Raw genomic sequence first — 16,189 nt, 5'->3', positions numbered from 1 at the left:
GATATTCCATAGAATTGGCTCCAGAACTGATTCCAAGGGAACCACTCCCGTAACCTTATATGTTTTGGGTCCGAATTCTGTATCATATAAAAGTAATCTGTCTTTAAAATATGATGTAATTATTTTTAAAAGATAATCTGGCACTCTTATTTTCATCAGTGCATTTAAGATACTACTCCATTCAGCAGAGTTGAAAGCATTTTTAACATCTAAAGTCACCACCGCGCAGTACTTTTTGGTACCACCTAGCCACCTTAAGCCCTGAATTTTTCTAATCTAGAACATATATTTCTTTCTAGAACTTTACCTGCAGTGTCCAGTAAGCATGAAGGTCTGTAAAGACGATGGTAGTTTTAAGGGCTTATTACCTTTAGGAATTAGCACCAATCTTTGCTTTTTCCAACACAAAGGAAAAATTACTTTTTGTAGGCAGCTTCAACAGCTGCCTTCATTCCTAAATATAGAAGCTTGTTTTTGTATTGCCTCCTTCAGAGATGGATGGATGGAGATTCCATCCAATCCTAGAGATTTATTGGGTTTAACTCTGGAACAAGCGTCTATGACATCAGAATTTGTAATCGGAGGAATCTCATTTAATTCAGTGTTTATCGATATTAAGATTCTAAGTTCTCCCTTTTTTGGGAACAAATGTTTCACAATATTCGGCATTATTTTACGATAAGAAGGTACCGAACATCTTAACATCTTAAATTTACGCATTACTATATTGTAGCCATTGCCCCATACATTTTGGTCTACATCATTGATCAGAGTTTGAAAAGCTTGGTTCTTACTCCTAATAATTGCCTTTTAAAGTTCGCCTTTTTGTAGAAGCCTTTCCGCATCTACTCCATATCTGTGCTATTTCTTCCGTCCACCAATAGTTTGGTGCCCGCTCATTACTTCTACCTTTTCTTGGCATTGATGCATCACAGATATTGCATAGTTTCTTCACAAGGTGATTTGATTTTTCAGAAGCATCCCCAACTTCGAAACTCATGTTTTCGGTCATGAATTCCATTACCTCATTGTCGAGATACTTAGTTTTCCAGCCTATTTGCTGTGGTTTTCTTTGCGATTGTTTTAAAACAAACTTCTCTTTCAACTATATAGAAAAGCAAATGGCATGGTGGTCGCTGTGGGTCTAGTGGTTTGTTACTTTCCATTGCGAACACCTTACTAAGGACGGGCTGGCAAAAGTGAGATTTATGTAGGATACGCTTCTACCGTTAACGAACGTTGGGCTATGCCCATTGTTCAGTTATGTTATGTTTAGTGAGGTGACCGTCTCTAATAGGCTTTAACTCGGCGCGTCGTACTGCTCCATTCGACTGCCCAAGCAATGAGATCTCCTGCAACAATGATGGGAGTTTTGTTTCTGACTGTTCCTGATAGCCTATCAAGAAACTCTTCAAATCTCTCTTGAGAGATATTTGGGGATACAATGAGACTAATAATGAGTTTTAAAATCTTATCACTTATTACATAATATTACAAATTTTTATTTTAACTATACATTAAGACTGAAAAGTTTTCGGAAATTCTCATTTAAAATTCGCGCGCTGTATATTTTTCGATATTTTAAGTTTATGTAGTTTGGCAGCACTGTCCTTAATTACTATGCCAAAAATGAGCTCGATCTGTCAGACAGTTCGTTTACGGCAGCTGTTGAAACCAGTTCACCTCAGTAGTGCGTTGCGAAATGTCTTCGACGGTCGTACGACCGTCCTGGAAGGCTTTGTACCACTCATAAACTTGAGTTTTCGATAAAACTGATTCCCCATAAGCCTTTTGTAGCATTCGCAACGATTCTGCACACGAAATTTCGTTCGAAACACAAAATTTGATGCAAACTCTTTGTTCAATATTTTTTTCCATTGTTTTTTTCGCAACGCCCTACTGAGGTGAACTGGTTTCAACAGCTGCCGTAAACGAACTGTCTGACAGATCGCGCTCATTTTTGGCATAGTAATTAAGGACAGTGCTGCCAAACTACATAAACTTAAAATATCGGAAAATATACAGCGCGCGAATTTTAAATGAGAATTTCCGAAAGCTTTTCGGTCTTAATGTACATTGTGAAAAATAAAATAAAAAAAGTAAACCTTATATCACGAACCTCACTTAGAACAATGGGTTAAAAATCATTGGAGTGAATGTTAGGTGGTAGATTACTGCGGTTTTCACTTTAAGCTATTAATTAATATTAATTAATGGCTGGACAGTCAGCTCTTTTTAGGCGGGAAGTACTGTATAGATGCACGAGATTTCTTGCTAGGAGATTAACATGTTCTGTCAGCCTTTTATTGTATTTTTTTTTTCATATAATGTCAAATTCAGTTTTAACTAGGGAAATTTGTAAGTCTCGGTGAATGCTTTCATTCCCTATATACCATGGGCACCAGTTATTGCACTTGGTATTTTTACTGAGCTCTTTGGATAATATCAATATTTGAAGCACTAGCATTGCCAAATAGCTCGATACCATAAGTCCATATTGGTTTTATGATGTTGTTATACAAGAGTACTTTATACTCTAGGCATAAGGAAGATCTGCTATTAATGAGCCAATGCAACTTAGAGGCTTGGAGTTTCATCTGATTTTTGTTGGCTTCAATATGTTTGCGCCAAGTTAGTCGTCTGTCTAGGTGAATACCTATGGGAATGTTATTTAGTAAAATTGTTGGAGATCTACTTCGATTTAAGCTAAAAATTACGTGTCTACATTTTAGTTCATTAATTGTGATTCGCTATTTTGACAACCATTTCTCCATTCGAAATAAACGAAATTGAAGTTGGTTTGAAGCTAACACAACGTTTTTGTTTCGGCATAAAATTGTCGTGTCATCAGCAAACGTTGTAGTGACGACTGGGCTACTTATTGGGATATCAGATGTGTAAAGTTTATAAAAATTAGGGCCAAGAACACTTCCTCGTGGAACACCAGCTTCTATTGGGAAATTATTAGAAGTAAATGATTTACATTTAACTTTGAAGCTACTGTTATGCAGATACGATTCTAAAACTGAGTGGACATTTGAAAGTAAGAGCGTATCTTCTATAGGAGCCCATTATGCCATACTTTGTCAAAGACTTGTTTAATATCGAGAAATACCGCGGAACAATATTCTCTGAGCTCAAATGCGTGTCTTATTCGTTATACGATTCAATTGTTCAATAAATCCATGTTTTTCCCTAAAACCAAACTGGTGGGAGGGTATTGGGTTTTGACCCTCAAGGAACGATTTTACCTCGGCCTATGGCGCCAGAAGTGCAAATTCAAGAAAATCCTCTTTCTTCTCTAAACAAAAATCACATCTGGAATTCTCATTCATCTCAAACATTCGCACAAATAGTGAAGTCAGACACCAGTAGCGCAACAGAGGAGAAGCTATCACCAATTCCAAATAATTTTGTGGAAGAATTCCGTGAGATGACATCGCTATTGAAGCAAATGATGCAACAAATCGTAGTAATGACAAATTTACTGATCAACTTGACGACTAAACAAAATTCTTGATTTAGTAGTAGTCATATGGAACGCTAATGGTCTATCAAAACATACTGTCGAACTAAAAGCATTCTTAAAAATAAACCAAGTCGACATAATGATGGTATCAGAAACCCATTTTACGACGCGTAGTTTCTTTAAAATTCCGAACTATGAACTTTATCACACAATGCATCGCAGTGGTAAAGGAAATGGAGGCTCTGCGGTCCTCATAAGAAAATCGATAAAACATTATGACGTAAAACCATATTGCACGAATGAAATTCAGGCAACAAACATTGTAGTACAAACTAAAGAAGGCGACATGACTTTCTCATCACTCTACAGCCCACCGCACCACAGTATCTCGAAGGATATGTACATATCATTTTTTCAGCTGCTTGGATCTAGCTTCCTAGTTGGCGGAGATTTTAATGCTAAACACTTAAAATGGGGTTCCCGCCTAATATCTCCAAAAGGATGACATCTTTTCGAAGCAATAAATGTACTCAATCTACACACAATCTCAACAGGTGAACCCACATATTGGCCAACGGATAGAAGAAAAATACCTGACTTAATTGATTTTGCGGTATCAAAGGGGGTACGTATCGAAACAACTACCTGTAAGTCCAATTTCGACTTGTCATCTGACCACTCGCCAATAATAATCACTCTCAATGACTGCTGTGAAATTATGGAAAAATGTATTCTTCATAACAAAAACACTGACTGGAATAGTTACCGTCAACTAATTTCAATTGGTCTAAATACCGAAGTCAGGTTAAAAACTGAATCTGACGTAACTGAAGCAGTAGAGCATTTCAACTCTTGTGTCCAAATATCTGCATGGGAATCAACTCCACCAATTTCTAAAAGTGTTAAGCAAGATTATCCATTTAACATTAGATACCTGATTAAAGAAAAGCGTAGGATGAGAAAACATTGGCAACAGTCGAGATTCCCTGCGGATAAAACTCGCTTAAACAAACTGTGTAAACTCGTTAAAGCCCTTCTTTTAAAGTATAACAATAATCGCACGTCGCTTTACCTTCAAAACCTAAGTGCTTCATGTGATACAAAATATTCCCTTTGGAAAGCCATAAAAAAGAACAACAGACCGATTGTCTATCAACCACCTATACGCAAAATCGACAACTCATGGGCAAAAAGCGATATTGAAAAAGCAGAAACATTTGCGTTACATTTGGACCAGGTCTTTAAATCAAATGATAACCAAAATATGCCTGATGTCATGAATGAAAGGATTAATTTTCTACAAGAGCCTTATCAATTGGAACTTCCAATTAAAAGATATACTATTAATGAAGTTAGAGATGTAATAACAAAGTTAAAAGTAAAAAAAGCTCCAGGATACGATTTAATCACAGGCATGGCCTTGCAGCAGCTTCCACCAAAAGGATTTGTATTTCTGACTCATCTGTTTAACGCTGTGATAAGGGGATTTATTCCGCCACAGTGAAAGATAGCGCAAATCTCCATGATACCGAAACCAGGGAAAAGCCCAGAAGACGTCAAATCATATCGCCCAATAAGTCTACTTCCAATTCCGTCGAAAATTATGGAAATCCTGTTTCTAAAGCGCCTTACACCGATTAACCAACAAAACACCCTCATCCCTGACCATCAATTCGGCTTTCGCCAAAAACATAGCACAATAGAACAAATTCATAGACTTGTCAGACATATCCATAGTGCGATAGATCGTAAAAAATATTGCAATGCGGCATTTACAGATATTTCACAAGCTTTTGATCGAGTATGACATAAGGGCCTTCTTTTCAAACTAAAACTGAATCTACCCCTACATTTTTTCATATTTATTAAATCGTACCTCTCGGCAAGCCACTTTTTGATTAAGTAAGTATAATGGAACCAATGCTTTATCTCATATACTGAGGATCTTCTCCTTACCGATAAGAGTGTTATCGGTACAATTTGCTTCCACCAAACTTTAAACCTGCCTTAAAAAATGTTGCTCTCTTAATGAAAAATTAGCGTATCAAACCAAATTAATCAAAATCTGTCCAAGTAATATTTACTACAAAATGTTCTACATGCTCGCCTGTTTTAATAAACAATACACAATTACCACAAGCTGTAGAAACAAAATACTTGGGCATACATCTGGATAGTAAGCTAACCTGGAAATCACACATATTCAAAAAGCGTAAGGCCCTGGGTCTTAAGTTACGAAACTTATTTTGGTCCCTCAGCCGAAACTCCAACTGTCACTCGACAATAAGAAGCTTATATACAATTCTGTACTAAAACCTATATGGAGTTATGGGGCCCAATTATGGGGTACTGCAGCAGACTCAAACCTGGCAATTATCCAGCGTTTTCAATCTAGAACACTACGTATGATCACAAATGCACCTTGGTATATAACGAATGAACAGCTGCATAAACAATTACGTTCATCGCATATATATGCACCCAAACTCGCTGATTACACACCTGATGTCCCCTTCCAACACTTTTACAAGCCTGAGAAGGAAAACATCGAGAGACATTTTAGATATGTATATATAGGCCACACTAGGGTGGCTCAGAAAAACTAAAATGCGATTTTTAATGAGCGCACCCCCTAGGAATATGCCATTTACCAAAAAAATGATATTCCCAAAGTTTTGGACCAATAGGATTAAAAATGACGTTGCGCCACTCGAGCAAAGTTGGGTTTTCAGTACAAAAAACAGAAATTTTTCATTTCAATGTCATTTTGTATCTTTTATCTTATTTCAACAGTTATTAATATATACTCATTTGATAGATAATTAAAATATCTTTTTAATAAGATACTGATGAGCAAAATCGGTTAAAAATTATGCGCAAAACACAATAATTAGTTGAGCGACGTTGCTCTGTTTTCTATTCCATAACTTTTAGCTGGCATGCACAATTACTTAATAGGTATATGCTTCAATTTAGTTAACTATTTACAAAAAATTATAATTTCAAGAAAACTCTTTTTTTCAATAATTAATAATGTTTATTATGTTTTATAACATAAATCTGACTATGCGAAGGATAATTTTTATGATAATATTCGACTACTTGCAGAACATATTGTTTCTTCTCCTCATATTTTGTCAAAATCGAATTATAATCCATCATAAGCCTAATTCCTCTTTCTATACAATCATTACCACATGAAGTCTGGCACAGAATTCAAGTGCATCTCTATAATCTTGAGTTTCCATCCATGGCGAAGGATCGAAACTAATAAAACTATTAGATAGGCAAAAACGATCCAAAAAATTTGTTATCTCTTCTGTCACGAAATCAATAAGGTTCTTTGAGGAAAATTACTTCATTAGCGGGTTCCCACTCTTTATCTAACCAGAGAGACTGGTAACTCTACAGTTACTATCTACACAGATGGCTCAAAGATGGAAGGTTGTACGGGAGCAGGAATCTTCTCGAAAGATATGCAGATAAGACAGTGCTACTGAATCTTTGTTACTTACAGTGTCTTTCACGGCGAGATATATGCTATCGAAAAAGTGGTCAACATTATACAACAAAGTACAATTCGTCCTTCGAATATCACGATTTTTGTAGATAGGCCGCACTGAAAGCAATAGAATCTAAATTCCAAGATAGTATTAAAATGCCGCTATTCACTGATGAGCATCAAACATCATAAGGTCTCTCTTTGTTGGGCCTAGTACATTTCGAATACTTGGACATAGCAATATTGAAGGAAATGAACTAGCAGATGAGATGATCAGAAGAGGTTCTGAATTGCATACCGGAGAGGCCGACCTCTCAATATACACACCGATACGTAAACTGTTTAGGATAATAGAGGAAATCAATACGGTGACTAACAATTTATAAACTAACTGCGAAGACTGTAAGGTCGCTAGAATTTTATGGCCCAAGTTGGACAAAAATAAAACGAAAAGGCTTTTAGGCTTCAGCAAACCTGCATTTCGTGTGCTTTCTGGAGTACTAAAGGGGCACTGTGCCATTGCGCCTATGTTCCAATGGTGGCGAGTTCCAACAAGTGGTTTATGCAGAAGTTGCCAAGATGAAGAGGAGGTAAAATCTATCAACCACTTCCTGTGTCTCTGTCCAGGACTTCAAACAAGGCTATTTTAATGTCTTGGGGATCCTTATTTTACTGGCTTGGAAGAGATAACGAAAGCAAATTTATCAGATCTCCTCAACTTCATCTGGAAAACCAAATGGTTTAACAAGGATAACAAAAGTTAGCAACCCCCATCTCCTGGTAAAATTTTTTGAGGGCAATGGGCAATATATGTCTCTGAGTAGAAGTGCTGACAACTGTCAGCACGTGCCTTCCGAACATAACCTAACCTAGTGTGGGTTAAAATTTTCACACATATGCTCACCATAAAAATGTATATATCTCGTACTAATCATCTGAGTTATATGTAAATTGATCTCTTAAAATATAAAATTTTAGTAAGTACATGGTTTTCGCCATCCATCGAGAATCTTGGATGGCACCTGGGCGCCACAGCTAACCATACCTACAACTACAAAATATGTATAGCGTAGCGATCCGAAACCTTGCATTTGTCAAGGGCGGAAACTAAACTAGGTGTAATAAATTCAATCGTTCTGTCTGCGTTATCTCAATTTTGTTGAACTGTGACTAAAGATTCAGCTTCCATTTTGAGACAAATTTCTTCATCGAATTCATTTCAATTAAAATCAATGAAATTTTTAGCCGCTCTTGCTTTGTTTGCTAAAAGGATATTAACTTCAGTCATACTCCCTGTATGACCATTTTCTTTTTTCTTACGAAAAAATTCTTGTTTTAACTACATTTTCAATTCTATTTAAATGTCTATATAAATTATTAAGTAGAAATGTATTATTTTTATTTTTTATTTATGTTTCTTCCGTTTCTTGTAAACATTTGCGATTGCATTGTGCATGCCAGCTAAACGGTATGAAATAGAAAACAGAGCACAGTCGCTCAACTAATTATTGTGTCTTGCGCATAATTTTTAACCGATTTTGCTTATCAGTATCTTATTAAAAAGATATTTTAATTATCTATCAATGGAGTATATATTAATAACTGTTGAGACAAGTAACAAAGATAAAAAGTGACCTTGAATTGAAAAATTTCTGTTTTTTGTACTGAAAACCCAACTTTGCTCGAGTGGCGCAACGTCATTTTTAATCCTATTGGTCCAAAACTTTGGGAATATCATTTTTAAGGCCAATGGCATATTCCTAGGGGGTGCGCTCATTCAAAACTTCATTTTTAATTTTCCCCCTTATAACGTGAGCCACCTTAAGGCCACACACTTCTATTTTAAATATATATGGATATGTCACTGGGCATAGTTCATACGCACCTTTCTTTAGATCGCAATAACTATTATTACGATTTATATTTATATATATTACTTATTGTCATTTATACCTGACAGGTTGTAATAAAATAAATGGATTTAAAAAAAAAAAATTTGATCATTGTGTATTTAGGATAGATAAACTATAATCTGAGCATGTACAGCACTTAACCTTCTTTATCACTAAAAATAAATTTCGCCAAATGTAAACTATTTTTTCATAATCTATGTAAACTGTAAACTGTAAACAGTAAATACAGTCCACTAAAAATACAAATGTAAATATTGTAATTAGAAACATAGAACACATGCTCAATAGGATTATTTTTATCAATTAATTATTAAGATAATTTTAAGACAAAAATTGTATATAAACCGTAGATTTTAAGAAATAAATCAGTATCGAACGAATACTCCATCTTTCATTTTCAATTTTTTTCTTTTCCTTACACCAATATAGTTGAACCTTTATAGATAGACTTATTAAATGCCCAATAGATACTTTAATCAAGGCAGTTACTATGAAAATATTGCTGAAATATTGGTAGGTATTTCAAAACAGTGTTTCAATATACCAAAACTCTACTACGTTTCACTTCTGTTTATAGAGTATAATACCAACCTAAAAAATTTAAATTAATACTCAAATTAATTGATTTAAATTTTTTTATTTTTAAACATAAACATTTGAAATAATATTACTTTCAAGCTACAAATAAAAAAAACATATACATATCGACTTCAAGTACTTAATTTAAGAGATGTTATGTTGAGGATGCCGTACTTCAAAGCGAAATATGTAAAAATAATACAATCATATTTTATATACATTAAACTAACTGATCCGCAGTTCCCTAGCTAAAAAGAATGAAAAAATAAACAAATAGTCCATATTCGAATGATGATGAACGATAACGATAGAGTTTGGTATAAATATGCATAAACAATCAATCAATCAAAAGTTAATAACTACTTTGTAAAAATAGCTAATATATTAAAGGTATATTAGTATCTTAATTATCTTATTAAAAATGTATATACAATTTTTTTTTGTATTATGCGGTTACGAGCTCGATTCGTTCACAAATACATTAACTGAGAACGAACATAAAGTTTCGCCCTTTTTACCAATAGCTTTTGCCTGATATTGGCCAACATCTTCGATACTGCTTTTAACAATCGAGAATGTATACAAGTTGCCATCTTTAGTAAATGAGTAGCGCGAGCTGGTCTCATTTACACTTTTACCATCCTTTAACCAACAAAGCTGTAGAATTTCGTCTTGTGTCTCACAAACAAATTTGCAGGTTTCAGATTCTTGTACAGTTACTGACGATGGATATTTGGTAAAACTTGGTTGCTTTGGTTCTTCACCAGGTACTAGAACATTTATTGTGCACGTACTGAATGATTCCCCTGCATCATTAAAAGCTTCGCAAGTGTAAGTGCCACAGTCTTCAGGAAAGATTTCAGCTATTTGTAATTTATATATATTAGCCTCATTGGTGTAATTAAAATCTTTACTAGGCTTTATTTCTTTATTATTGTGCAGCCAAACGACATCAAAATGTTCAGCACCAATAATGCGGCAAGCTAAAGTGACGGTTTCCCCGTCTTTAACGTATCTGGATTCCAAATGACTAACAATTTTTGGTGGTTTATCAGCTGAAATGTTGCGTTTGGTTGAATTTGTGTCCGTAGCTGAAAATTTGAAAATTAAAAGATATGTTTATTATTGGTTTTGTTTGTACATATTATTTGATTGCGAAAAATAATTAATAAAATTATTACGAATTTGAGTAACACCTTTTACCAAATGGCTTTCAGTCTAAAATATATATATGCATACATGAAAGAGATAACGAATGGAAGACGACAATATTCTGAAAAGATGATCTTTCTAATGAAGAGTCAGAAGATAATCTAGTGTGCTATATAGGTTATAGGTTATAAAAAATGCTTAAAAACTGTAAGTCCCCCTAGGATGGAAAGTAAAACTGCAGGACTGTAGAAGTTTTAAATCACAGCAATATAACTTATTCATATAAGCTTTTCAAAGGAATGGGAATGGAAAGAACAACTTCAGAAGAGCAACTAAAAGGTTTAGTAGAATCTGCGCATAAAAATTAGCTTATGATAGAATGAATGATAAAAGAGCTTATAAAAAACTAAATAGGGATAACATTTCTTAGCCTGTGCTACAAAAATTATCATATCATCATGTTATCATATTAAATTTGCTTAAAACAACGCGGCGCCCGTTCTTGAAAAATATCAGATTCATCGGATTCAGATCCAACACATCATCAGTTGATCAAGCGTGTCTCAAGCAGAAAATAGAAAAATACAAGGAGCATATTATAAATATACGCATTCTCTTCGTTAATCTAAAATAAGTTTTTGATAGTATTAACATAAAGAAAGTTCCAGTAACTTTTAAAGAATTGGTGGAAATATACTAGTCAAGTAGACTGGTGAGGATGACTCTAAGGTATAGGAGCGGCTTTTGAAATTAATAGCTAATAAAAAGATTATATAGCTGGTAATATAGAATAAAAAGAAGAAAAACACCCATGAACGATTGTCAACAAAGCGAAAGCAGGGAAAATTGACCTTATAGTGAATGAGAAGAAAAAAAGTTCACGGAATATCAAAATTGGATGAAAACGCAAAATTGAAAATATCAAAGTATGAAATTACACAGTAGAAGGATTGGATACATTTAAATATCTTAGGGTGCTGATAAATAATATTAAAGAAATCAGGGATATCTTGAGTCTTCTAAGTTCTGCCACGGGGTCTTACACTTCATACAAAAACGTAACTTATCCTATTCTAATATATGGGTCTGAATTGTGAACTCTAATAACACAAGATGAAAATCTTTTACTTGTTTTATAAAAAATACTACTAATTATTTATAGCTTGTACCGAGGTTGAGAAGTCTGCAGAGAAGAAGAGAAACAATAATGAGTTCTAAGTTCGATCTAAAGAAAAAAGTGTAATAAGGTTGATAAAAGTGCGTAACACCTCTAATGAGCGGAGTATGTCTTAGGAATAGAATAATGCCATTCACGAAGACAGTTATTATTGTATGCGTCGATAAGCAATATGACGCAAGGTAGGCTCAGATAAAAATGGGTCGCCTATGTAATGGTATTAGAAAAATGCAAGTGTGTAATTGGAAGCATAAAATAAAAAATAAAATCCCATGCAGGGACATCTTTAACTGTGCAAAAACTTTTTCAACACTTCAACATCCACGGTACAGATTGAAAAATTCATAAATATGTATGATTTTGTATGATTAAGCTAAAGCTCACTTCGAGCTATTTGATGATGAAAGACTCGCCCTCAGATCGAAACGGAATAACTTCTTATTTTGCGGATTATACATTTGGTTTGTATTGAAATAAATAAAAATGGAAAAATGGTTCCTAATTTAAACGTATTCTTTATATAAATTGGTTTTCATACTCAGTTTTATTAAAATCAAAGTGCACTGTATATTCTGAAAACACACAATTAATAAATTTATCAATCAATTCTTGATTTTTTTAAAGAGGTTTACTTTCTTACATGTCAAAATCATAAATTTTTCAGCTGTCTTGAATTCTACTTCAAATCATAAAGGCGTATATATTTTAAAAAAAGTGTCTTATTAAAATTAATATTAAAAAAATAATAAATTATATAATTTTTTGAAATTATAAATTTAAAAAAAAAAAATTTCAAATTAATTACATAGGTATTATAAATATTATTTCCCACTTACGTTTTACAGTTAGCTTGCATTTTGTTTCTACGGCACTAATTGAATTCGTTGCAGTACACGTATACACCCCATCATCTTCTGGGAAAACCTCATGAATTGTTAATGAAGCAACACCATTTTTATATTTCAGATCCATTATATCAGACGACGAAATAGTTTTCCCATTTTTAGACCACGTGATGTGTGGTTCAGGATCACCTTTTACATGACAGGTCAGTGTCAATTGATCACCATCGCGAACACTTGTGTTAGTTAAGGGCTTGGTGAATTCTGGTTTGCACATCAACGAGTCATCAGGAGGCACTAAATTTCAAATATATTATTAAATATTATTTTCAAAATACGCATATACCCATATTACGTACGTATCAATTCTTTTGTTGCACTACGGGATCTTGAAGGACTGTCTGGTGTTTTTAAATTGTTGCCTACATACTTTTTTTTATTGCTACTATTACCAATTGTTTGAATTGTTGAGGAACTTGTTTCGTCGATCTGAGCAGCAATATAAATACATTTCCAAATAAATTTTAGATCTTAAAATCAAATTTGATTATACTCACCTTACTCCCGTTAAATGTCGAGTAGTTTGAGCTTTGTTGTGTTTTGGAATTAGAGCTATTGTGGTATTGACTAGTTGCCGAAGTAAACTGCTGTCGAGTTACAATGGGCGGAGGAGCTGGCTTAATAGGCTGTTCAATGTATTTCCGATCTATATAGTAGGCAAATGTCATTAATTAATTCACAATAAAGAAAATGTTAATAAGTTGTGAAGGTGATTATTTAAAGAGGATTTCGTTAGAAAAACCACATGCATATCAAATTAGGTATTACTCCATACTATTTGGTTAGTTCAAACACAAATTTTGTTAAATTTTGGTTTGGTCCTAATTACACATGTATAGCAATTGACCGTTCACATTATATTCATTAAGTTCAAATTAAGGTTAAACGAAAGGAATCATCATTTTTTGCCGAAGAGATCAGTTAGATTTTTTATTTAACACATTTCAGTGAGTAAGTGTGCAATATTAAAAGTATTATTAAATTTTTATAGTTTGTTTACCTCCTGAGTACAGAAAATTGTGAGCAAGTTCGGCTTGCTCGGGCGTAACCCATTCTCCTACAAAAATTATATAATTTGCTTTAAATATGTATTTTTATGAAACTGAAACAAACTAATATAAATGTACTTATATAATAGTTAAAAGTAGATAGATATGGTTTCAATTGCTGTGAAACATATTATATTAACCGACAAAATATTCATTTGAAGGAAAAATATGATAAATGTTCTGATATTCTGAATTAAGGCGTTTGATTAACGCATACCAACTCACCAACTGTGAGTGATATATTTATGTACATATATCACTATGACTATACAAAAGTCACAAAGCTAATGTGTTATTAACTTTTACATTAGAATTAATCAAGCAACATTAAATAAGTATTTGTTTTTTCTGGGCTTAACATATACACACTAATATTAGGTTATATTAGTGTTATCTTTTATTTGGAAGGTTTTTATAAAGGAAACATTTTATTTATTTATACAAATATTTCGATTTATTGCATTCCGTTTTTTTAATTCGGTCATTTTATTTGATTCAATATATAAAAAGTATTACCAAAAGCCCTTGAAAAAACAAATACTTATAAACAATTTGTACATCAGAATTGTGGTTTATTGTAATATCAATAAACATGAAAAAACTTCTGTATTAAAAACAACGTCTCTCGCTTTCCAAATAAATCAATGAATATGGTTGGAATAATGAGAAATACCTCTTGCTTGTTGGTGATGAGGTAGAGAATCACCCAAACTAAATTTAGTTTTGGATGTCGAGACTTTAAATCGACGACTGCAAACTCAAATTCAATTTCCAACAGCAAGTAAACATATTGATTTTATATATATGAATGCTTGGATATAAGGGTTTTGAGTGCTGTCAGCAAATCAAATATTAAGAAAATAGTCAACACAATAGTCAGCTAAGTTAGATCAGGAATCACTTCAAACATGTAAAGAAATCAAAATAGCTGCGGGCTAAGATAGTTACATAAAGTAATTGTAACCTTTTTTCAGATAGCATGACACCGCTGCAGTTAGGGGTAAGACAAAAAATCAAAATCTAATAGCTGGTGAACAATATCTTCAAATATTGTTAAATTGAAAGATGAAGGTCGTTACAAGAAATTCGAGTAAAAGGAAAGCTGCTTTCATTTGAAAGAAAAACTCTTCCTAAACTGACAGTACAACCATAAGCGACCTTAAGGTGCAATTTTTACACTATTGCTGCAACAACACTTTCATCGTTGCGGTTGCTGAGGTAAATTCAGTCTCACCAGAATAGTTGCACGTAATTTAATAATTGTCACGAAAATATTCTAAAGTTTAAGGATTTTTATCTAGTTTATTATTTTTAAGTCAAAGTTCAGTTAGTTCTTCTTGATTCTTCTTCTTGAGTTAATGCTATTACGCACTTTTAGTCTATAATGGCTGGGGGGCTTATCTCTACCCCACACTAGGCTTTAACTAGACAAAGAAATCATATAATTTATTTCTCTTTTAGTTGATGACGGACATTAAATCAGCATATCTTCCTGAGAGTCCAGAAGTTTAGTTAGTTAAAAGTAAAAGAAAATTGATTAACTTTATATTGGACACTAGATATGTTTTATGTATGCGGAAATTGTCACCAATTACCGTACGTGAAACGAACAAGTTACTAAATGGTTTGTAGCTTCCCTCGACCCTGTTGGTTTATTTACAATAGATATACTTTTCGTACGTGGCTTATTTATAATGACTTCTAATTCCGCGGACCATGTTCAACGTTTCTATGATTTTCTTTCGTTATGGTTGTTTGGCTTCCGTAGTACACTCTTAGGTCAGAAATATGTATATTTATTAGCTTGCCCGTGCTTGTTAATTGGAGGTGTACTATTTCGGATGATATGAAGTCTTGTACATAGTATGGCTCTTCATATTTTGGTGCCCGTTTCGCTGTAAAACCATTCGCGGCTTTCACAAGCATTAATTGATTTATCTGGAGTTTCCATTTCCTTTGATGTCGATTATAGTATTTGACTTTCGTCATCGCAAAAGTACATAGATTTTATTTGATTCCCTGAAAAATTTTTGTAGTTTATATGCTCTTGCTAAATGTGATGTAGTGGTTGTACCGTTTTCTGTCGTGCATTCACGAAGAGAGTTGCGGGTATATATACTATACTTAAAGTATATATATATATATATATATATATATACTATTATTAAATCCGACCGAATTGATAAAGTATCCGAGACTAAGTTTTGTTTGCCCCGTCGGTATTGTATATCGAATTGATACTGCTGTGATATTTAAGCCCAACGAGCGTTGCAACGTGCGATTTTTCTTCCAGAAATTCGTTCATACAGATAATTTGTTTATCTTTGGTTAGACATAGTTGAGTAAAAGATCTTTGGGTTAACGTATCACCTAATATTTTTCGTTTGACATGCTGTGTTCTCCAATTTGATGGTCGTCCCCATAATTTTCAGCAAGTTAAGTTCAA

At 33.5% G+C, this 16,189-nt stretch overlaps 1 protein-coding gene across 1 annotated transcript; it reads right to left on the bottom strand.

Moving 5' to 3' along the window:
• Window positions 1–9,559: 9,559 nt before the first annotated feature.
• LOC119680876 (myosin light chain kinase, smooth muscle-like) lies at window positions 9,560–13,792 on the bottom strand. The gene is made up of 5 exons (XM_038093884.1): window positions 13,695–13,792; window positions 13,192–13,340; window positions 12,994–13,123; window positions 12,629–12,931; window positions 9,560–10,554 (listed from the first exon to the last, which is right to left on the bottom strand). The coding sequence occupies exons 4-5, from the start codon at window positions 12,909–12,911 to the stop codon at window positions 9,917–9,919; spliced, it is 921 nt and encodes a 306-aa protein (XP_037949812.1). The 5' UTR covers window positions 12,912–12,931; window positions 12,994–13,123; window positions 13,192–13,340; window positions 13,695–13,792; the 3' UTR covers window positions 9,560–9,916.
• Window positions 13,793–16,189: the final 2,397 nt, after the last annotated feature.

This window comes from Teleopsis dalmanni, chromosome 2, assembly GCF_002237135.1.
Source record: "Teleopsis dalmanni isolate 2A chromosome 2, ASM223713v2, whole genome shotgun sequence".
Classification (NCBI taxonomy): domain Eukaryota; kingdom Metazoa; phylum Arthropoda; class Insecta; order Diptera; family Diopsidae; genus Teleopsis; species Teleopsis dalmanni.
Note: the sequence above shows the minus strand (reverse complement) of the source record. Positions and strands in the feature narration are given on the sequence as shown.

What these genes read in the sequence shown, in the direction of transcription:
- LOC119680876 (XM_038093884.1), bottom strand. Translation starts at nt 12,911, where the DNA reads ATGTGCAAACCAGAATTCACCAAGCCCTTAACTAACACAAGTGTTCGC. An exon ending in ATGCAAGCTAACTGTAAAAC is followed by an intron (nt 10,555 to 12,628) that starts GTAAGTGGGAAA and finishes TCAAATTTTCAG; the next exon opens with CTACGGACACAAATTCAACC.